The sequence below is a fragment of the Pteronotus mesoamericanus genome, unplaced genomic scaffold (assembly GCF_021234165.1).
Source record: "Pteronotus mesoamericanus isolate MK-2021 breed Mesoamerican mustached bat unplaced genomic scaffold, CSHL_Meso_final scaffold_83, whole genome shotgun sequence".
Classification (NCBI taxonomy): Eukaryota; Metazoa; Chordata; class Mammalia; order Chiroptera; family Mormoopidae; genus Pteronotus; species Pteronotus mesoamericanus.
Window position 1 is genome coordinate 2093150 of NW_026555328.1, and position 24312 is coordinate 2117461.

General features: G+C 38.7%; 2 protein-coding genes across 4 annotated transcripts in view; one reads left to right on the forward strand and one right to left on the reverse strand.

Annotated features, from left to right (window-relative positions):
* Positions 1-5855, reverse strand: part of ZFP91 (ZFP91 zinc finger protein, atypical E3 ubiquitin ligase) — a 40994-nt gene extending 35139 nt beyond the window's left edge. For both annotated transcript variants that reach the window (XM_054563652.1, XM_054563651.1), the window contains exons 1-2: positions 5402-5855; positions 1924-1949 (exon numbers count right to left, since the gene is read on the reverse strand). In XM_054563652.1, coding sequence (XP_054419627.1) covers positions 1924-1949; positions 5402-5748 — 373 coding nt within the window. In that variant the 5' untranslated portion in view covers positions 5749-5855. The remainder of the gene's footprint in view (positions 1-1923; positions 1950-5401) is intronic.
* Positions 5856-6928: 1073 nt separating this feature from the next.
* LPXN (leupaxin) overlaps positions 6929-24312 on the forward strand; it is a 32992-nt gene continuing 15608 nt past the window's right edge. Inside the window, exons 1-4 of one of the 2 annotated variants that reach the window (XM_054563653.1) lie at positions 6929-7016; positions 8917-8987; positions 15562-15719; positions 21578-21624. In XM_054563653.1, coding sequence (XP_054419628.1) covers positions 8975-8987; positions 15562-15719; positions 21578-21624 — 218 coding nt within the window. In that variant the 5' untranslated portion in view covers positions 6929-7016; positions 8917-8974. Of the gene's footprint in view, positions 7017-8899; positions 8988-15561; positions 15720-21577; positions 21625-24312 lie in introns of those variants that run through there. The other variant, XM_054563655.1, reaches the window with a different exon arrangement.

The following is a 24312-nucleotide window of genomic DNA, read 5'->3' on the forward strand; positions in this document are numbered from 1 at the left end:
TTATTTTAACAGGTTTTAAACTTGCCATACACACACACACACACACACACACACACACACACTCTCTCTCTCTCTCTCTCATACTGAAAATATCCTTTATGAAGAGAAAAACCTTTATTAAAAATTACATATATATATGTAAAGAGGGAGGGGAGAGAGAATGAGACTATGAGAGAATAAATTAACCAGTCAACCCTCAGTTATTAAGTAGATTCCTGCCAGGAACAAGATATAGTATAATCTTAAAAATGCTCAGAAGTGTATCTGTTCCGATTTTAAGAAGAATGTTATATATTTAAATTTATCACCAAGGAACACAGCCAACAACTAGAAAAAATAATGGAACAAATGAGCAACCGGCCCAACATGATAGGGTTAATAATCCAATCTGCAAAGCACATATAAAGTCTTTTTTAACAAAAGTGTTTAAAATGGAACTATATCAACTAAAAAGTTTTTGCACAGCAGAGGAAATCATGAACAAATGAAAAGACAACCCACAGAACGGGAGAACATATTCGCCGATACATCCAATAAAGGGTTAATATCGAAAATCTATGAAGTACTTACAAAACCACCAACCAAATTAAAAAATGGGCAAAGGAAATGAACAGATACTTCTCCAAAGAAGACATACAGATGGCCAATATACATGTGAAAAGATGCTCCTTGTCACTAATCATCAGAAAGATGTAAATTAAACCCATAATGAGATACCACCTCACACCTGTCAGAATGGCCACCATCAATAAATCAACTAACAAGTGCTGGGGAGGAGGTGGAGAAAGGGGAACCTGTTTGCACTGTTCGTGGGAATGTAGACTGGTGTGGCCACTGTGGAAGGCAGAATGGAGATACCTAAAAAAAATTAAAAATGGATCTGGCTTTTAACCCAGCAATCCCAATTCTGGGAATGTATCTGAAGGAACCCAAAGCATTAATTTGAAAGAACATAAGCACCCCTACGTTCATTGCAAAAAGTATTTACAATCACCAAGATATGGAAGCTGTCCAAGTGTCCAACAGTAGATGAGTGGATAAACCAAGCATGGGGTATTTACACAACGGAACACTACTAAGTCTTAAAAATAAGAAATTTTTACCTTTTGTGACAGTATCAATGGGCCTGGAGAACATCACGCTAAGTGAAATAAGCCAGTGAGAAAGACAAATACCGTATGATTTCACTCATATGTGGAATCTAATGAACAAACTAACAAGCAAAACAGAGACAGACTCACACACGGAGAGCAGATGATGGCTACTTTGAGGGGTGGGGGTTGGGGATAGAGGGACTGAGCAAAAGGAAAAAGGACTCATGGACATGGACACAGTGTGGTGAATGCTGGGGGTTGGGTTTAAGGGTAATAGAAAAAATACAGTAATGATTAAATTTAAAAAGTTAAACAAAAGTGTTTAAATAGAAAAAGTGAACATTAGCTTTCCTTCATAACTCAGATAAGCAGAAGACTATATTCAATATTGCTAAAACTCTTTAAAGAGAAACAACCTCATGACCTCATTTAATTATTCACCAGGCTGAAATCTTAGAACACTTTCTTTCCACATTCTTCAAACTGCATTTATAATCCGAGTTTCTATCAGAATCAGGATATTGTCAACACTTTACTCTGCATCATTCCTCTTCACCTCTCCCCCAGAAAGAGAGAGAGCACTGATAAAAACTGCAATAAACTGATGTCAAATTATTGTTTCTAAATAATGTCAAAATGTTCCATTTGCCCAAATCTGCCTTTATCTAAATGGGTTCTATCTACCTACTCTAAAAATTCTTTATTAAATGTCACCTTTAAATGGGAACAACTTGAATTATCAGGCTGAAGTTCATTCATTCTATGTTCTATCAGATTATAAGATAATAGTGAGTGAAATGTACATGAGGTAAGAATGACCAAGTCTTACCTTTGTCTGTTAATTTTTCTACACATCTGAAAGAAATAAAAATCAAGTATTAAATGAACGATGTTGCACACATTCTTTAAGCACAAATATTTATCCCTTTCAAGTTCATCTACAGAGTGATGCAGACACCACCAAGTACAGTGGTGTTCAAAAGAACTTTCTGCCAACTTCTGTAAATTTAAATAGCCAGATGTAGCTACATCTCACAGCACACAGTATAGTATCATTCAAAACAGTTGTTTCTAAATGTAAAAACGATAATACAAAGAAAATATTACTAATATTGTTATATTAAGTGGTTATATAACATGTTCTTATTTTATATAAATGCAATAAGGAGGGGTGAAATGAAATGTTTGAGATTTCCTATAAAATACCCCTTGCCAAAAAAAAAAAGGGGAAAGCAGATAGAGGTAGAAAGCATGGCAAAATCTAAAAAGTTGTTAAATCTAGCTAATAAACACTAGGGTTTCATTATACTATTTTACCTATATTATTTATATTTGAAAATTTTCATAAAAAAATTTAATGAACCTAAAAGAAAACCCTAAAATCATTCATCTGTTAAACCCAAGTCAGAAAGTTTATAAAAACTGTAACCTAATTATGATCTAACTATAAATCTAATTTCACAAATCATGTATCATCAGTTATAGATAGAAAATACAGATTTAAAGAGATTAAGTGACTTGCCCAAGGTCACTTAGAGAGCAGTAGAAAGCTGGGACTGGAAACTTTCTAAGTCCAATGTTTTTGCCACTATATTTTGTCTTCTAATAGGAAAACAGGTTTCAATCAATCCAATTTGCTGTGTTTACTGACCATTTAAGCTGCTGTACATTTTGCTGTCTCTTCAATTAAGAGAAACAAATGTAGGTTAGACACCTCATTACTGGGAGATTATAAGGGGCAACGCTGAAATATTAAAAGAGGGCCTGAATAAAACCACTAAGTAATATAGAGGTTAAATATTACTTTTTCTTTTTTTTTTAAGTTTTTTCTTACTCCTTTTTAAAAAGATTGGTCTAATTATTAGGAAAACAGAGATGAATTAGGGTCAGAAGGCACTTGACCAAAGTTCAGAAAAACTGATATTCAAACCTCTTGAAATGTCTTAAAAGATTAACCTTCCAACTTAGTTTTAAAATTTCATCACTGTGACAATCTGTAAATCAGGCACATGTGTTTAATAAACCTCCATTTATCAATGAATCGTCCCCTTATACTGCAAGGTCCTTGATAAGATCCACGTCTCATATTTCTTTATAAACCCTAGATCCGCACAACAGCAGACCCAGTTACTGCTCCATCAAGGTTTACCAAGCTGAAATGCTTTAGGGCTCACTGCATTTCCAGGACATGCAACAAATTGAAAATGTGTAACAAAAAAAAATTATGGTGAAAATTTATTTTAAACAATCCAATTAAAACTGAATAATTTAAAATACATAATCAAAAGAGTTTGGAGAATACCTTTTGTGATGTTGGATGAAGTGAGGAAGGGACACTAAGAATCAAGACTATTCCTCCCCACAGAAATATTGTGGAGCAAACAAAATTTAATTGTCATCTTTATTCAGGTTTGACCATTCTAACATTTATAGTCTGGAAATAAAAAAAGTTCTTTAGTACCTTTTGGTCAAGTCAGGGAAAAAAATAAACCATGACAGAGGGTAGAGCTACTACTCTAGCTATAATCATCTTAAGAGATCATTTCCGTAAGTAAAACTGTTGAAACAGAGGGAAAGCTGTCAAGAAGATACTTATGTTTAACTCCCAAATGGATAGGTGAGAATAAAAAAGGAATTTTGAAAACTATACTAAGTTATTAACCTTCCTACATATGGTAATAGGGGAAAAAAAAAAGTCCAATTTGGCAGAATTTACATGAAAACACATCATTTATATCTGTATCATGACACCACTACTCAAAACAATAGCATGTAATAAATATTTGGGGGGGGGGTGGAGGTGCAGCGAGTATAAATGGTAATAGCAAAAATACAATAAAAAAAAACATTTAAAAAATTCACTATGTATTTTGTGCTAAGTCAGTGATTTTTAACCAGTATGCAACAATTTTTAAAACTTGCAATACCTGACTATTTAATCAGAGGCACTGACCTCTCCTTTGCCTGATTGTCTAATGAAAAAATGACAACAACCAACATAATAGCTGTCTGGTGTGAATGAATCAATTAAACCTCTTTTTGGGTCAGACTGTCAATAAATATACTTCTTGGTGTGTGCAGAATTTTATTAATTAGTTTACTTGTGCCATGAGATGAAAAATGGTGGAAAATCACTGTGCTAAGTGCTTCACATGCTGTATTTAATTCTCACAAACTAATCTTACAGGGATTAACATTCCGTCCTATAGATGAGGAAACTGAGGAACAGACTATTTAAGAAATTTATGCAAAGAATTTACATCCAAATAAGGCTAATAAGTTTCACTCTTAATTTTGGAACAAATGTGTTTTAAATCTACCAGGTCAGGTATAAACCAAATCTCGCCACACTCTATTAGGAAAGTTGGGGATTTAAAATTCTGATTCCCCACTCCCCTTCAATTCTCCCTGCTTTAACTAATTTTTTCACTTTAAAGTCAAAAGGTAAAAAAAGATGTTGCGAATCACGAATTTAGCAGCTAATATGACTAAATTTCTAGGATATACAAATATGTGTGCTTCGGAACTTTCAACACAGGAACATTATTTTAATAAACAGTTTTAAATATTTATGTTCCTGTTTCCTCTATCGTTTCTAGGAAATTTCTTTCAGACTAGTCTAGTTTTTAAGGATGAAGCTCCTAATTAAAATGTATGCAAAAATACACAGAAAACATGTTACTTGGCAAAACAACAAAAAAAAATGAATACCCACTTAAGCTTGTTATATGAAGGACTACACTTAACAAAACTGGCAAAGTCACGTTTTTATCCTGCTAGCAAGCACCAGATTTCTAAAAACAGTGAAAAGTACTGTAAAAATCTGGTAGTGAAAAGAAGCTACAAAGAGCTACTAGGGCAACTGGCTCTTAAACACATTAAAGTGAAGGAGGTGCGGGACGGACGGACACACTTGAAGGCTAAGATCCTGTTGTTGATTTCTTAGCGGGGACGTGATGTAATACTGGAGAGCCGCCGCAGGAGGGGAACGGACAGGCTGACAAAGGGAGTGCCGATGCCAGAGCGCGCGAGTAGCCTGCGACGGCAGGGGACGCGCGAGCCGCTAGGGAGAAGAGGGATATGCTACAAAGCACGGTTTCACGGAGTGGGAAAGCAGCCCGACAGACCCAGGAACGGAGAGGAGTGATAAGACAGCAACCAAGGAAGCGGTGTGACATCTGTGGGTGAGAGCCGGCAGGGGGCAGAGCAGGCAGGATGTCACGTGGAGTGGCCACTACGGCAGCCGAGAGGGGTGCGTGCAGAGAGAGGGGGGTCTTTCCCACCGCCTGAAAGACTGCATTACTCACAGGAGTCGCGGACTCTTCTTGCCCTGAGCTGGAGACGGGGGCTTCGCGGCCTGGGACTGCAGCCCTGTGGTATCCGGAGGCCTGGCGCTGGGGCTGCTCCTCCGCCGGCGGGGATACTCGGCCTTCCTCCGACGGGACACAGCGGCGGCAGCGGCCGCAGCGGCCCGGCCCCGGTCCCGTCCTCCCCTCAGCACGCGGCTGCTAGTGGCCCCCGCAGGCGGCGGCGCCGCCGCCTCAGGGGTCTGTTGTTGGGGCTCCTCTGGAGCCGCCTTGGCCGCCGCCGCCGCCTCTACCCCGTCCTGGTCCTGCTGTTCCGGGGGTCTCGGCTCTTCTGTCTCCCCCGGCATCGGGGCTCGTCCGTCCCCCACCCCTTCGTCCCAGGCGGTGGAGGCGGAGGCGGCGGCGGCCGCGGCGCTGCTCCCCCCGCCCCCCTCCTCCCGGAGCGTCCTGCACACTCTCACTCGGCGCTCCTCTCTTCCCCCCCCCCACCCCTCCGCCCGGCTCCGAGGGCAGCCCCCGCCCCCTGCCACTCAAGGCCCCCTGGCGCGCGCGCGCGCCCGACAAGACTCTCGACAGACCAATAGAAGAGGAGGAATGGCTCCTTCGCTCCGCCCCACACGAGCTCTCACGCAGCGACGTACCGGGTTCCCTCCCCCACCCCTTCCTCCAACCAATCAGGGAACGGATCCAAGGGAGCGCGCGAGGTTTCCTTGCCCGCGTACCCGTTCTCACCGTTTAACGGCTGCGTCTCGCGACAATCCTAAAGTGACCTTTCCCCTCCCTCCGGAGTTGCACGCGCGCTAGAGAGACAGTGGGAGGGGCAGGTCTCGCGAGGTTGTTGGGGGCAGAAAAACGCACCTCTTTCCCCGCCTCGCGCGCTCCCCGGTGTGGCTGCGCGCGCACCTGCCTCCCTAAGGAGCCGCTAATGCCACAAGGGCTTTCTATCCTTTCTTAAGCCAACGAAGTAGTCCCGGCGTTTTACTTCCTCCACCCCGATCCCACTTTCCTGTATGTAGCCTTTTTGTCCCCAGCGTTGCCAGGTCTTGCAGGGAGAAGGGAATTTTTTTTTGAGTTGTCGCTTCTCCTTTAAGAAAAAAAGCCCCGTCGCTTGCCGGATGAAAGTCTCTGAAAAAATGGCGGCGGTAGAACAGAGGCGGGGTCGTGAAGGCAGAGGACACGCCTTTTCGGCGCATGCGCATGGTTAACTTGCCCAAAGGCATCCTGGGATATGAAGTCCTACTTATCCTGTGGCTTAGGGAAAAACTGAAACCGGAGGCGAAGAGGTTGCTGGGAGTTTTTGATCTCTGGTGGATGGGAAAAGTAGTTTACTATTACCACAGTCAAAGTGTGCTTTTCCTGAGAAGCAGTGTTTCCGGGTTCAGGAAAGACGCCCGAGCACATCCCGGCGCAAATTTTGAGCCAGTTTCCTGTCAGATTTGCTGAGAAGGCTTTTCCTACTTTTTTCTTGGCGTTGTGGAAGCAGGTCTAGGGTGGTCACGTGATGGCCCTTACCTTGGTTTTGGTTAGATGGCATCTCTAAACCGTCTAGCGTTCATGCCTGCAGTGTTCGTTTCGTCATCCTGTGTCTGACCCATCAACCTGTGAGCCCCTGAAGGTCAGGGACTGAATCTAGTTGTGTCGGGTCCTCGGGGGCCTACCCGCCACTTATTTGATTCTTAATAAAAGTTTGTGGAAAGAATTGTGGAGTTGGGTTTCTACTAGACATTCTCGAGACCAAGGTGCCGGGGTCCCCGGACTGGAGGGAAGTTGTTAGCGTGACTAGAGTTATCAATCCGTAAAAACTGAAGCCCTCTCTCAGGCTTCCCGCTCTGAAGCCACTTGCTTCTGCGGTTTTTAAATGTTTCTGCTGCACAGGAAGCTCAGTCAGATGAGCAGCTTTGTCAGAATTTCTTTTCAGCCCAATAGTGCGTGCAGCTAAATCGCTCTAATGCATAAACGGGAGTTTCCATTTGCTTATCTACAAGTTGTATTTGGTGATGAGAGTGGGCCTCTCGCAATCCTTCCTTTCTTTGATCCATTATAATCAAGGAGGGATTTTCAGGACCACTTTCTTACTCCTGGAAAAAGGATCCAGGAAGGATCCAGCAGTAAAATGCCGAAAGAAAGCGGATGGAAACAAGATCTGGGGAATCCAATTCTCAATTTCACATTAATCATTCAGTTAACGCCGCAGATATAGTCCAATATCTGCGCACCAAGTGCTGAAGTGCATTTTTCCTTTCAGCAATACGGCTCAGTTACCACTTAAGATTAGGCAAATGTTCTCTATTTTCCATTGAGTGTTTTGTTTTGCACTTGTATGGGACTAATGGCATTTCAGTTGTAAAAACTGGCACATGGCAGATGGGAATTTTTTCAAAGCCATATTTACTAGTATGCAGGCTTTTGGAACAGCACTGACATCCAATGGCTGCTCAAAGAAATGCAGAGTGGGAATCTCCATTTAAAAAAAAAGTCTTCAAATCACTAGGCAATGAAGAATTATTTATTTAGATTACCTATAAAAAAAAGACAACTGTGTTATACAGGAAAGTTCACAGGTTTTGAAGTTACGTGTGGATTTTATTACTGTAGAAAAGCTACCTATTAATTTTATTTAGCAAGTTACTATTCCTTGAATCTATTTCACCACTGGTAAAAATGGGGGTAATACAATTTCACAGGGCCATAATTATAGTTCTTTACATACTGCCTTCCATAGTAGGCCTTTGTAAATGTTTTATTTTGTTCAAGGTGAAAATAATCAGTGGTTTTAAAAAAGGTGAAAGGTAACCTCAGTGTCACTTCAGAAAACTGCTGTAAGGCAATGTAACTAGGCAGGAATTATGCTTAATTGAGATGCCTGCAGCTTAGCACCTTGTGTCTTAAATCTTTCAGTCTCATTTCTTCTTGACCCCCGCAGTTGTTTGCATTTTGGATCACTAAAATAAACAGGCCCTGAAAATCCAAATGTGAATACACCTCTGCCACGGTCAATGGATTTACAGTCTATTCAGAAAATCAGATAAACATAATTTCTGGATAATTAAATAAAGACAGCAAAATGAATTCAGTGCTGGTTAATTCTGATGGAAATTTAATGAAGCAAACCATGCCTCTGTGGTCCCCCAGCTTCACAGGACAACAACAACAAAAAAGCAAGTTTCGAATGCATAGTCAAAGTGGGATACTCACATTAGAAAAAAAACACAAGTGCAAACCTGCCATTCTTATGAATTCAAGATGAATTCTGGCATGTGGTAGGTGCTCAATTTTTTAAAACTTAATTTTGAATCTTAATTGCTCTGGCCAATGTACCACCAGAATTCCGATTTTAGTACCCACCTTTCTATGACAGTCCCATTTTTAAAACTCTGACCTACAAAAAAATAAAAGAAAAAAGAAACTCACCAAATCAGAAGAGAGGAAGTGTTAAGCAAATACAGGAACCAAAAGGGGTTATAGAGGCTGCTTCACGCTGTCTCATTCAGTTCCTTTGCGGTCCTTTTCTTCAGCACAGACCAAAGCAGTTCTTTACAACCTGTGGCACCACTGCATCTTGGATGTGTGACAATGGAAGAATTGGGTGAGTGAGGAGTTTCTTGGAAGAGAAACTGAGGGAATAAACACTTGGCTGCCATCTTCTTGTGTGGTGGGTATACTACTAGCCAAAGGAGGGTAGTACTGGAAGATTTTATTTTCACTTCTCTCCTGACCTCACCCCACTAAGAAGAAAGCATGAGGAACTGTGATTGGGGAAAACAGAGTTCACTTTTTCGGTGGCACAAAAGGCAGAAAGTTTGGTCCTAACCACAGAGTAAATTCTGCACAAATACTTTGGGATTGAATTTTGATTGCAATGGTCATTTTATTATGGGCAATTGGCCCTTGGGGGCTATTGAATATCATAGAGTGATAGAGTGATCACATAGTAGGCAACGGCAGAGATGTGATTTGGGGAGAGAGTGTGTTATGAGGAGAAGAAACAGAAGTGCAAGAATAAGGGACTCACAAAGGTTGGAGAAAGGCCAGGGTGGTTTGATCTGTTCTGTGACTTAGTATTAAATCAAGACAACATAGCACTGTCTTTTGTTGCTCAGCTTTTTATTCAGAGGAACTCTGAAGGAACAGATTACTATGGCCTACAAATATGATACCTCCTTCCATTCCAAAGCAATTAAATCCAGCAGTGAAACTAGTAGCCACATTGCTCAAGAGAGGTCCCTGATTTCAAAGTTTTGGAGTAACATAAGGCTTGTCATTCTTGGGAACTCATTCCATATCCCTTGCCAACTTTTGTTGCTGACATCCTTATTAACGTGAGTCACTAACCCAATTTCCAGGCTATAAGAATTCCACAATGTCCTGAGTCTTTGTATATTTGAGGTAGGTCAAAAGAGCAAACAACGACAAAAAACACATCTTGTATATTGTCTTTTTAAAAAATTGTTTGCAGTGTGATTTGAGAGCTGGGAGAATAGAGGAAGGAAGGCAAATTAAAGGAGGGAAGAGGAAAAGGTGGTGTTTGATAAATACGCATTGAACTGTTTTGAAGGTAAAGTCTATTTTGACACTTGGGATACAATCCAAATTCTTATCCTGTTTGAGGGCTAGGGAATTTCACATTTCTACCTGAGTTCCACTAAAATCTGGTTCTGCTTTTTTAATTTTAGAAATATGTAATTGACTTCATGCAGGTAATTCAAAAGTGAACTAATACTTTTTTGGTAACAGGCTAAAGCTAGACATTTTGACATATGTTAATTTTTTTAGTGTCTGAAGCAATCTTCTAAAATGAGTATTATCCACATTCTCTTTCAAAATGAGAAAACTAAGAGAAGCAAAATAACTAGTTCAGCGTCGCTCTCAGGAGCACCTGATGCCAAAGTGGATTAAACTAGGTATTCTGGCTGATAGAATAACCAAGATAACAAAAACAATAAATAAATAGACTTGCATAGTTTTCCATTTCTTGAGCAGGATGAATGGTAAATAAATCTGGCCCAGAAATGTGTAAAGTACCACGAAACCTGGAAGGTAACATTCCTGTAGTTGATTCAAGTGGCTAAATCCCAACCACTTCTTCAAATTGTCTTCAGACCGAAAGCTACCCTAAAGACTTAGGGTGTGTCTCTCTTCCTGCTGTGGAGAAATAGCATGGGGGACAGGTCAACACAGGCAGACCTGTATTTCCTCTTTGCGTCTTTTATTACATGGGGATGCTAGATAAAGGGAAACCAGGAGCAGACTCTGGCTCTGAATGAAATCATTACAATCCAGTGAAACCCCCAAGAAACCTCACCTTACAAATCCTTTCATTTTAATAGCAATCACTATTTGATTTCCACAGATGAAGGGCTATAGAGAAGTACTGAAGGGTTTTCAGTCTAGTATTCCCCAACCACCAGTTATCCCATATTTGTCACACTGAAATTAGTCATCTTCAAATTAGAGAATCTGGCAAAGGGCAAGATAATCTTGGGATGTTGGTGGTATGTGTACTCAGGAAACAGGAAGAAAAAGGCCTGTCAACTCATGACCCAGAGAGGCGAGTTTCAGTAACTTTGGCTGGCATAACCTTCTATTCTTGGTGGTATGGTTTGTTTCTCTTGTAGAGGGTCTCCTCTCTCTCCTATTTTATTATAAATGCCTTTTTATTTTGAATCCAAGTGGATCCATAACTTCTGGCTGGAGCAAATTTTAGAAAATAGAAAAGAAAAGGGCTATATTTTAACAGAAGGATATAGACTAAAAATTTGGAACTCAGAAATTTGGCATTTGGTTTGGCCAGTAAAGTTGTTAGAAAAGAAATTTTACTTTATCTTTCTACCTTCGTTTTTTCCTCTTTAAAAAAGTCTTTTATTGTAGAGAATTATAAAATTTGTAAAAGTAAATAGTTTAATGAAATCTGATGTAACCATCAACCAGCTTAAACAAACAATCAAGTCTCAGCCCATCTTATTTCATTTCAGACTTACCCATTCCTTTAATTTCTATATTATTTTAAAGCAATTTCAGAAATGATATAATTTCATCTGTAGATATTTCAGCATAATCTTTAAAATAAATATATGTATACTTACACAAATAATCATAATACCATTATTACACCCACAAAAATCTTTAATAGTAATTCCTTAATATTATGAAATATCATTATCACACCTAAAACATTAACAGAAATGATCAAATATCATTTATCATGTCTAAAATAAATTAATAGTATTACTTAATATTATTGAATATCAGATCAGTGCTTAATATTCCTGATTATTTCTTTTTTTATTTGCTTATTTACCATATCTTTCCATGTATAATGAGCACCCATGTTTTTGGCCCAAACTTTCAGGAAAAAAACTTTCATTTTAATTTTTTAATTCAATTACTTATTTATATTTAAATACTTGTTTTTGGTATTATAAGTGAATTTTAGCATTTATTTTTGAACACATTATGGTACAAGAAATTTTATGTAACAAATAATTACAAAACACAAGAACAGATACAAGGTATAAGAAATTTTATGTACCAGTAGCAAATTTATGATATTTATGTATCATAGAAGGCCAAGAACTCTTTGTCACTGTCACTATCAGAAGTATCATCTTCTTCAATATTTATATTACCAGTGTCTTCTGAAGAGTCACTTTCCTCATCCTGGTCAATTTCATTGTCCTCAGTTGCATCCATATCATTGCTGATGCCACATTTTTTAAATGATTTCACAACCACTTCCTTCTTGACACAGTTCCACGATCTTAGGATCTAATCACAAACCTGGGCGATGGATGCTTTCTTGATTCTGCCTGTAGGTATGAAATCATTGCCAGCTGACTGCACCCACGACGTCCATTCTTTCTTCATTAGGGCCTTGTTTACCGGTACATGAAAAGGTTGCAGTGGACTGGTTGGCCTATGAGGTATCACAGCAAGTTGGGCTTTCAAGTCCACTGTGATTGCTTTCGCACTTTGTGTAACATGCAGTTTGAAGTAATTGGAAACAAGCAAAGCTGTTTTTAAAGTAATCCTCCAGGTCTTCGTGACCAAAATTTATTAAACAAGATTTTCATGCTGCCTTCATTCATCTATCCTTTTTCACACACGTGGACAACAACTCCACTTGGAATCTTTTCTTTTGGAAACGTTTTTCTTTTCAAGATGATCATAGGTGGTAACTTTGTCACATCTGCTTTCTAGAGTTAGACTTTTAACGCATAAACATAAATAAAAGAATTAGAAATATTTATGTAGATACAGAATTGGTACTACCCATGTATAATGTGCATCCTTATTTTTCCCTCAAAAATTTGGGCAAAAAGTGTGCATTATACATGGCAAAATATAGTACTTTTATCTATTTTTTTTATCCTCGTCTTTTAAGTTAAGATTTGTATACCAGAATTAGTTATAAGTCTCTAAAGTGTTCTTGAATGTATTGGTTCACCCTCCAACTCTTTTTTCATTACAATGTATTTGTTGAAGGGTAATTTTCCCTGAAGAATTTAACTCAGTTCCCCTATCTCTAAAATGGTGTATAAAATTCAATATTCTTATGAGATGGATGATTTAGAAAAATAAGTAGATTTTTAAATTAAATTTATCAGGATGACATTAGTTAATAAAATTATATAGGTTTCACATGTACAACTCTGGAACACATGATCTGTGTATTGCATTGTGTATTTACCACCCAAAGTCAGATAGTCTTCTGTCACAATATATTTGACCCCCTTTACCCGTTACTTCCTCCTCCCACCCCTTTTTCCCTCTGGTAACCACCATACTGTGTCTGTGTCTTAAAAGTTTTTGTTGTTTGTTTCTCGTGTTTGTTCGTTTGTTGCTTTCAGTTTTATATCCCATGTATGAAAGATCTGTAGACTTTGTTTGTAAAAATGATTACATCTTTTCTTCTGCCATTAAGAAATATCCATCTCCCCAACATCTGAAATAAGCGAAAATCATTTTTTAAAAATGTGCAAAGTTCATTTTCTTCATATGAGGACTTGAGAGGTAGGCAGATCCTTAGAAACAATACAATACAGTGTTTTGCAAACTTAAAAAAACTACAACCTGTGGTAAGGAAACCACTAGAGATCCACTAAAGGGTCTTGACCCACAATTTGTAAAGTACTATTGTACTATAATTGCTTCATTATGTAGATAAAGAAACAGTTTCAGAGAACACGTCATGCTCAGATCACCCAGAGAATGCACGTGAAAATGGGGGCTAGAATATCTGACTTGAAGTTAGTGCAAGGGCTGGGGATCAGATAGCCCAGGGTCAGACAACCAGGCTCTGAACTCAGTAACAGTGTGAACTCAAACCACTTATTTGGCACTTTGTTGATTTACAAAGTAAGGATAATAATATCACCTGCATCAAAGAATTAAGATGGCTAAGTTAAATATGTAAACTGACCACGGTGTCTACCACATATTATTATTGTTATTAATTGCATCATAACAGAAGGGTAATGTTGTAATACTTTTAGAGAGCCCATTAGTTTTTCCCAAGAAAATACAAGAGAAATAATCTTAACTCTTTGGATTGCAACATCTTGCTTGATTTTAAAATATCTGTGTTTTTTTCCCCAATCTCCTTTTCCCCCCATACCCGAAAAGACAGAATACTTACATTTTCCTTTGAGAATTTTGTTATGTGCTTGGAATATAAAAGAAAGCATCAAGGTTAAAAATAAATGTTATTGTCCTGGTATATATTTTTTTAAACTATAATATTTAAAACTGCTTCTTTTTTCTGAGAGGAAGAATATATAGAATTTATTTTATAAAAAATCTTTATTGTTATTCTATTACAGTTGTCCCAATATTTCCCCTTCTGCCCTCCTCTGCCCAGCCCACCCCCCTCTCCCACAGTCAGTCCCCACACTGTTGCCCATGTCCATGGGCCACTCATACATGTTCTTTGACTAGTCCTTTCCCCTCCTTTCCACCATTATCCCCCTCCTGCCTCCCCTCTGGTCGCTGTCAGTCTGTTCCATGTTTCCATGCCTCCAGTTCTATTTTGCTCATTAGTTTATTTTGTTCATTAGATTCCTCTTATAGGTAAGATCATATAGTATTTGTCTTTCACTGACCGTATTTGTATTTCACTTAGCAAAATATTCTCCAGTTCCATCCATGCTGTTGTGAAAGGTAGGAGCTCCTTCTTTCTTTCTGCTGCGTAGTATTCCATTGTGTAAATGTACCACAGCTTTTTTATCCACTCATCCACTGATGGGTACTTAGGCTGTTTCCAGCACTTGGCTATTATAAATAGCTCTGCTATGAATATAGGGGTGCATAAGTTCTTTTGAATTGGTGATTTGGGATTCTTAGGGTATATTCCCAGCAGGGGAATTTCTGGGTCAAAGTGCACTTCCATTTTTAGTTTCCTGAGGAAATTCCATACTGTTTTCCATAGTGGGTGCACCAGTCTACATTCCCACTAACAGTGCACTAGGGTTCCCTTTTCTCCATATCCTCGCCGATACCTGTTGTTTGTTGATTTATTAATGATGACCATTCTGACCGGTGTAAGGTGGTGTCTCACTGTGGTTTTAATTTGCATCTCTCCGATGGCTAGTGATGTTGATAATTTTTTCATGTATCCGTGGGCCGTCTATCTGTCCTCCTTGGAGCAGTGTCTATTCAGGTTCTTTGTTCATTTTTTTAATTGGATTGTTTGTCTTCCTGGAGTTGAGTCAGATGAATTCTTTATACATTTTTGGAGCTCAAACCCTTGTCTCATATATTATTGGCAAATATGTTCTCCCATATGGTCAGTCCTTTTTCATTTTGATGGTGGTTGGAATTTACTTTTTTTCCTAATTGGGGATCTTTATGAGTGAGCCACCCCAAATAAATGATAAAAATTAATACCCTGCAATAAAATAAATCAAATTATAGAGTGAAACTATGAAATCGAATGCAACGATAAGATAAAAGAAACAGGCCACAGTATCGGGAGGCCTTAAATATCTCCTACTAGAATAGATCACATTCTAGAGGTAAAATAAGACTAGGAGAAGATATTTTAAGGAAAATAACCTTAACCTGAGAGATGAGGGAGATGAATGGAGGCACAGGGAGAATATTTAAGAGGAAAATTATTTCAGAAGACTTTCTATACTATGATTCCTTTGTCTGTTATAATATAGATGCTTTATTGGAGGAACTGGAACGCTCCACCCTCCAGGACAATGGTGACTACTCCGACCCCACCCCTCCTCTCGAGCATCAGCATTCCACAAAGGAGAGTGACCGTGCTGAGACTTCAGACATCCCTCCTGTTCTGGACGACACAAGCCCCTTGCCGGTAACTGTGCATTTATTGGAGTGCCTTGAATATAGATGTTTGAGTGCTTTCTGAAAATGAATCGTAACTTACATAACGTAATGGGAGAGGACAATCATATATATCCAAGAAAGAGGAAAAAAAATCTATCAATGATAACTTAAAAGTGTTTGGTTTTGGAAAGAGGAGGAGATTGAGAAAGTCAGCATAGAAGACTAAGCCTTTGAGAATTAATTTTTTTTCTAGTGAGAGCATGGTAATAGAATATTCCCTAAGTCACTTGGGATATTCTGGTGTTATTGTCAATAAGGCAACAGATCACCTGGGCAAGGCCAAATGGCAGCTCAGAGTGTTTTCAGGGTGACATTTTAAAGTCACCACTTTCTAGGTCTTATTTTCTGCTGAATATGTTAAAAAATTCAGTTATTGGTACAGCCAGAGATAATGAAGCTCTAGGAAACCAACACAAACAAACTAAACTCATAAAAGATAATGTATAAAAACACCAGAAATCCAATCTATTCGTTTTCGGGTAGAGTTAACACTATCAAGTAGAACAGGTGCTAGTCTTTGCTGATGCTAGTGTTCTCTTCCTATGGATAAATCTACATGTACCTACTTTATAGTTAGAAGGTCGCTTGATAAGAATGGAATTAGTGTAAAAGGAATTAAGTAGATGCTGTTCAAAATTGGCATTTTTGAACTATGATATTCAGACTTATCCTTGTACACAAGTATATGAAATCACCAGTGGCACAGATCCAAAATTTGAGCCCATGGGTAGATACCATCTTTAACTGTTCTTCCCTCCAGCTACACATATACAGTTTTAAGGATGCACATTTATCTCTCTCCTAGGTAGCTATTGTCTTTTTTCTCACTGCTAGATTATGGCCGTAAGTCCCTAATTGGCCTGCTAGCCTTGTCCCCTGCCATTTATTCTCAAAATAGCAGACAGGGATGATCCTGTAAAACTTAAATCAGATCATGTAATTTTTCTACTCAGAATTCCCATCTTATTTGCACTAAAAGTCAGTCCTTACACTGACCTTTGCGGGGTGGCCATATGTCTCAGTTCACTTTGAACCAAGAGCCCTGTGTTTATGCTTGTTTTCTTGACATCCTTTTATTGGCTTTACCTTTTGCCGCAGATTTTTTCATTTTTTATAAGGCTTTCTTCTTGGAAGTTATAGTAAAGTAAACCAGCATGGATTGATAAACCTCCATTAAGTTCCTCTGGCTTCCTCTATGGTCTCAAGTGGTAGCATAGAAAACACACATACAGTGAACAGAGGTCCTATTTTATTACGGCTAAATCCAAAAAGATGACTAATGATAACTTGTTTCTCTTTTCTTGATCCTGTTCAGACGAAACATAAGTGATAACACCCTTTCAAGAATAATGTGCAAGGTGCTGGTTGTTAAGGCTAAGAGCTCAAGCACAGCAGCCAGGGCCCAGTAATTTCTCTGGTCTTAGGTTGTGGCAGGAAAACTTTTGAAGCTTTTTTTTCCCCTGCTGGCCACTTGTTATACCACCATTCACGTCCTGCTGTGTTCCCCTTGGTGGCCTCTAAGATGCCTGAATCCTCCTCAGTGTCATAAAGAGAAAAGAGAAATTGTGGCTTACCGTCATACATATAGTAAATGCTGTTTAGGAAATAGAGACTAAGCATGCTCGCCATAAAATGTGGCGTCATTTAAATGTTTAGGTTAAAGCAGTTTTGTTGTTAATTGTACGTGTAAAACTAAAACTATTTGTTTTATTATTTGCTAATACTTTTTAATTTTGTAGTAAACACATTTAAAAGCATTTGGCTCAAAACCAAAACTACATGTTTAATTTCCTCAAGAAAGTTGATGATGAGTATGTAGTTTGCACAAAATATTAGTTGATATTTACTGTCTGCTATGGAGATAAGGAGAAATACCATTGTCCCTTTGAAAACTAGAAGACACAGATACGAATAAGAAGCTTCAGCATCTATTTCAAAAGTTTGTACGTAATTTAAGAAGAATGTACACAAATACGATGATTCAACATGTGCAACTGCAGGAAGTATGTTTACATGTCACTGTGAAGCACATCTTTCCATTTGGGTCAAGTGACTTCTAAATTCATCTTGCTCATTTTCAACTCTGCCCATGCGCGCGCGCATCTGTGTGTGTGTGGTGTGTGCTTGAAAGTAAAGTAAACTGGTGATTATTAATGAGTTAATTCCCTGTGAAAACCAACAGATAAGGTCAGATTTATATCAGTATCATCAGAGTCTTCAGTTAGAGAACTTGTTAATTCTGAAATGGTTTCACTTTTTCATCCAATTCAAAGAATCAAAATAAAGTAGAAGTTCATTCTTTTGTCAAAAATCAAACATCTGGCATTGATAATGCCATTGTAAATTTAGTTGAAAAGTTCAACAATGAAAATAAAGTGTTTTTTTTTGAGGGGGGGTGATAATATGAATACAAGTTTTGGTGGAGAACAGCACTGTGGTAAAGCTAATGTTCTTACATACTAAAAAGCCTATGGAGCAGAAGTGTACTTTGAATTTGTTGTGATGTACACAAAATTTATGACAGCACTCAAACAAGCTATAACACTCTACCGATCAAAACATACAGATATTATATATACACAAATCAGATGAGGTATATGTATCCCTGTAAAATTTTTGAGACAGAAACTGATGTTAAATCCCAAAGCATTTCAGCATGGCAGTATGTGCTTTTTTTTGTATTGCTTGTCATCAATTGGATTTTAGAAATGTCCGAGGCTTTGAAAAATCACTTTGTAAAGCAACCTAAATTCATGTCACAGTATGTGAAAAATCAGTTGGAAATATTTAATCAAATATTCAATGAATGTAGCATGAAAATCCAGCTTTTAAAGCTTTTTAGAAAGTTGCAATTATATAAAACAAAGCTAGCAAAAAGGAAGAAGCTCAAATTCTGCCCGCAAATGCCAAAGAAGAACTGAACAAACCAAAAGATGAGAGCTCAAATGATTTAATTCTCTAATTTGAAAATTGTGGTTTAGAAAAATCTTGATTTTGACAGAGTTCCTCATTTTAATTGGATAAATTTATATTCTCCACCAGGATGGGATGAAATTGTGAAGGCATATGATTTTGCAGTATCTACATTTGATGAAATGTTAAAAAGGAGTATACATAGAGACAATTTAAGAGGTATCTCTTATAAAAATATTATTAAAGAAAGGTGCTTTGAATATAGGCAAAAATACAGTACCTGTGAAAATTTTGAGCCTGAAATATTTATACATTTTAATAGAAAAAATAGAATTGAGAATATCCTCCACTTATCAGGATTTTGTCTGGACTTATAGGTTCATCAGCATCGAGAGAGAGAGAGTACTTTCTCAATTAAAAAATTATGGTCTACAGGGAAGTATCAATTAAAAGTGTCAACAATTTCAAATATTTTAACCAGAAAAGGCAGCTTTGCAGAATATGGCAATTTTTTAAAAATATAAACATAAATAAGATTATATTAAAAAACATTTTCAGAAAAATTTCTACATCACAATGTTAGAGACAACAATATCTAAGTAACCAATTAAGGTATGTGAACCTATCTATTTCAAGAATGATAATTTACTTGTGCTATTTTTTTTAAAAGATTTTATTTATTTATTTTTAAACAGCAAAGGAGGGAGAGAAACATCAATGTGTGGTTGCCTCTCACACACCCTCAACTGGGGATCTGGCCCACAACCCACGCATGTGCCCTGACTGGGAATTGAACCAGCAACCCTTTGGTTCACTGGCGGGTGCTCAGGACACTGAGCCACGCCAGCCAGGTCAACTTGTGCTATTCTTAAATGTTCAAATAATCAATAGAGAAGTTAAAAAAAAAATTTTTTTTGCTTTAATGTTCATAGCTAAGTGCCATTTTAAACTATCTTAGAAAATTTTACTTTGAAAATTAGTTTTGAATAATTATTTTGTAGTTTCACCAATATAACAAAACCAAACTTTTGGTCAATACATCTATGTTTTTAGAATTGATGAGCAAAATAGAACCAAAGACATGGAAATAAGGAACAAACTGATAGCGACCAGAGGGGAGGGAGGGGGAGGATAACAGGGGAAAGCAGGGGAAGGGTCTATGACATGTAGCTATGTTCATAATGTGTATGAAGACCCCGTGGTAATGGACAACAGGGTGGGGACTGACTGAGGGAGGGAGGAGGGGGGCAGAGCAGGGGAGAACAACAAGGGGGAAGTTTGGGACGACTGTAATTGAACAACAAAAAATAAAATAAAATTATAAATTATTTTAAATAAATTTAGTAATCACCTACCTGGGTGATCTGGCCCCTTTAACTCTTTGCCTCTCTCTCACTGGTTCCCTCTGCTCAGGCCACTCTGGCCCCCTTTCTGATCCCAGATGCTCCTGGGTGCTCTGCCCCTGCCGTTCCTCCTTCCTGCGCCAGGCTATCCCTGATAGCTGCACACTTTTCTCACCTCCTCCTATCAGTCCTTGCTCCAGAGCCCTCGTTTCAGTGAGTCCTTCCCTGGTTGGTTGGTTTGTTTATTTATGTATTTATGTTTAAAAATTTTTCAGTCGCAGTTGACTTCTAGTATTCTATTAGTTCCTCCTGTGCAGCAGCATAGTGGTTAGACAATTTTATAAGTTATGAAGTGTTCCCCTTGATAGGTTCGGAACCCAGCGGCCTCACACATAGTTATTGCAATAGTATTGATGGCATTCCCTATGCTGCACTTTACATCGCCGTGACTGTTATGTAACTGTCAATTTGGTTGTTTTCTTTTTTAAGTTTTTAAAATTTAAGAAAATTTAAATTACAGTTTACATACAATATTATTTTGTATTAGTTTCAGGTACACAGCATAGTGGTTAGACAATCATATACTTTACAAAGTGTTCCCCCTGGTATTTCTAGTACCCATCTGACACCACACATAGTTATTAGAATATTATCGATTATATTCCCTTTGCTGTACTTTACATCCCCGTGACTATTTGTAATTATCAATCTGTACTTCTCAATCCCTCTTCCACGCAGCCTCCCAGCCCCGCTCCCTTCTGGCAACCATCAGTCTGTCCTGTAGCCATGAGTCTGTTGGTATATTGTTTGTTCATCTATTTTACTCTTTTGATTCCACATATAAGTGAAATCATATAGTATTTGTCTTTCTCTGACTGAATTACTTCACTTAGCATAATACCCCCTAGGTCCACCCATACTGTTGCAAATGGTAAAATTTCTTTTTAGCAGAGATCAGTATATTTATAATTGCCATTTCTTCTGCATTTCCTGTCTCCCGCTCCTGATTAATTTTACACACTAATTCATTTAGTTTCTGCATATTCATTTGTCTGTTATCTATTGCTCACAGTGTAAGATGCCAGATAGACAATTCTTACTCAGTTGTTTTTACTGTTTTGTTTTTTGACTGCTACTTCTCTAGCCCTGACACATAACAGACACTCAATAAATACTTGTTCAACAAATAAATGAATTGCTGGCCAACTACTCCTTACGGTCACACATTATTTCTTTTAGTATGTTCAGTTTAGTCAGATCATGGTCTTGCCCTATAAGAGGGCTGTGCGCTTACTTGTTTTGTATGTTCTGTGCTTTCTCTCTGAGCACTTCTCTGTTTTGGTGCTTTTAAGGCAGGGAAAGAGCTACTCTTTATTCACCTGGCAGCTGCTCTGCTTAGAATTTGGCCTTTCTCGGCATGATGGCTGGTGTTCCTCCGCCCTGTAAAACGATGTCTTGGAGGGACGCTAGTCAGCAGTCCCCTTTAGAAGCTAAAAACATCCTCTCCTGCTGGGCGCAAATGAACGCCAACATTCTACCAACAAACTCGCTCTCTGTCCCTCTGTTTCAGGCGCAGCTCGTGTATACTACTGATGTCAAGAAGCCCCATGTCTACAGGTATTTCTTTTATTGTTAAATACTTGAAAAAATAAAGTTATTAGATAATTGTTATTAATCTACATTTGGACAATAATGTGTGCAGAACTCCTACTGCCCTCTTCTTTCCATAGTCTTTGAGCAGAGGTGGAAGGGATTCTGCCAAGCTGACTGGACAGCTTCTCAAGGTGCCATGTAGATGGGTGCCCAGGCTATTGGGCTCTGCCCTTTCCTTCACCACCTGAAAAAGTGTAAATAGTTCCATCATCACAGATGTTTGGGCCCCAGTATTCCAGGCTACAAAAGAGAAAACGCCATATGAAATTTCAGCAAGATATTAACAAAATCAGAGCTGATGGGTCTCTATGGCTAATGAATGTAGACTTTTTCTTTCCATATTTGCTCAAATGTATTTAGTGGATAGAGGGATTACCTTTCAACCAAAGTTACAGATTGAAACATTCACTTACTAAATAATGTCTGCTGGCTAAAGCAGAATCAATAATCTGAAAGAAATAAAAAGACCACATTCCTTGTTCTCTCTTCAGTTCTGGCTTGCAGTTAAAAAAAAAAAAAATCAGACAGTGCTCTGGGAAACAAAACAAAGGACTTAAAATGTAGATAGTAAAGGCTCATGCTTGGCAGAGAGCACTACCCCATACCCTATTTGGTTTCGTAATTGCAGTCAATAGCACACACATGATGCCAAAATAGGGAAAGGACCTATGCTATCAAAAAGTCTTTTTATAACTTCCCACTTGAAGACACATTCTACTTTGATGGGAGGGAGGCCAATTTATTAATACAATTGTCAGTTTATTCCAGTTCCAGGAAGTTGTCCAGTGGACATGCCCTGTAGGCCTCCCAGTTCACCCTCTTGTATAAAAAAGCAAACAAAGCAAAACAGCAATAGCAAAACAGTGCCTGGCACACAATAGGGTAATAGTAAATATTTGGCTTTTTAAATCCAGGAAGCCAAGGCTTTAATAGAAACACTAATGAACATTTGAACATATAACACGAAAACAAGCCCAACCAAAAGCCATATCCTGTCTATCTAGCATTGTAATCAATTGATGGCACACCAACACTAACTCATTAATACCCCTCCCCGCTGAGTTGCTGATAGATTCCCCATCAGACTGATTCCTCCCTCTTCTCTTGCTCTGCCCTGTGTTCCAGGGGAGCTGACCCCTGTGGCTGGGGTTTTCCAGGCACCAGGGGCAGTTGTTTCTCTCTGGCTTCAGCCAATGGGAGGCACTGTGGAGAGGCTGAAAGGTAAAAGGCAGGGAAATTTAAGGCATTTCTGCCCTATCTCTATCTCTCCACAGTCTCCATCCACAATTATATCTCCTTGATGGCTTTAGCTGAAGCAACACAGGTTTGCTATGGTTCCAGTCTATGCCTGTTGGCCTGGGCCCCTGGGCTGTGGTCCCTTTGCCTCTTGCCTTGTCCCTTCAGCCTAGTGACTTACTGCTGTGGCTAATCTCTGGGTTCCCTCAATGTCTTCTGTTGGCTTTTTAGCTCTCCCATCACCTGTGTCATCATATTTCTGGATTAAATTCCTTTTGCTTACTCCCAATGCTTGTATTTTCCTGAGTGGACCTCGACTGCTATACTTCCCATTACTGAATAATACATTCTATATAGACCTTTGTGGGAGAATGAGACGAAATCCAGGTGACCTAGTAAATATGTAACAGACTGAAACAAATCCCAGAGGCTGGTATAAGTCAGAGCAGACAGGCTGGTGGGTGCAGACAAAAGTAAGACTCAGAAACCAGATTCTTGCATTGTGTTCACCATTTCCTGTGGTTTGCTTAAATGAAACCAACATTGCTTTAGACCTTGAAAGTATATTTAATACCAGTTGTGAATATAACAATGTAATAATATTCCTAATATAGTGATATATCAGTAGCATTGTGACCAATAATTTAGAAATGTATCTTTTACATGCACAAAAATCATTTTGGTAAGAAGAGGGAGAAACAATTCATAAAAATATGGCAGAGGAAAGGATGGGAGGGAAATCCAGCACAATGAAACCCCTCACTTGAGAAGTCTGGATTCTTTTAAACACATCATTTGTGATTTATATTATTAAAATTCCTGAGCACTGAAGTAAGTTGGTACTGATGGCATAGCAAATCACCTTTACAATCTTCAAGAAGTCAGGGGGCAAATCCAAGGTTGCTATAGTGATGCAAGCATCAGCCCATTTCTTACTTCGCATGTTATATTGTTGCCTCACTTACTATTAGGGTATCATGACAGTGATTTATTTCCCTTTATGAACAGTGCTAGGAGTCTAATTAAAAGCCAGTGAGCATTGTTGGAATAAACACACATATGTCCCAGCTGTGAGATAGAAAGGTTTTTAGGGTTATATACAAACCCGTATAAGACACTGCGTTCATTCTCCCCTGGGACACAGGGCAGCAGAAAGGGCTCACTGTCCAGCCACCTCTGTGCCTCCAAGACACGCATCCTTTTGGCATCAATTACTCAGGGATTATGCCTGAAAAGAGTTGTGAAGGTGACTTCTTGCGCACTCTTCTTGGAAACCTCCAAGGACTGAATTATTCACATGTATACCTGACCATTTTTGTCCCCAGATTTAAAAAAAATGTTATGTCTGGTTGGAGACCATGTTGTACCTAAAAAGACAAAGTCTTTCATCTTAAGAGTAGATGTCCACCTTCCTCC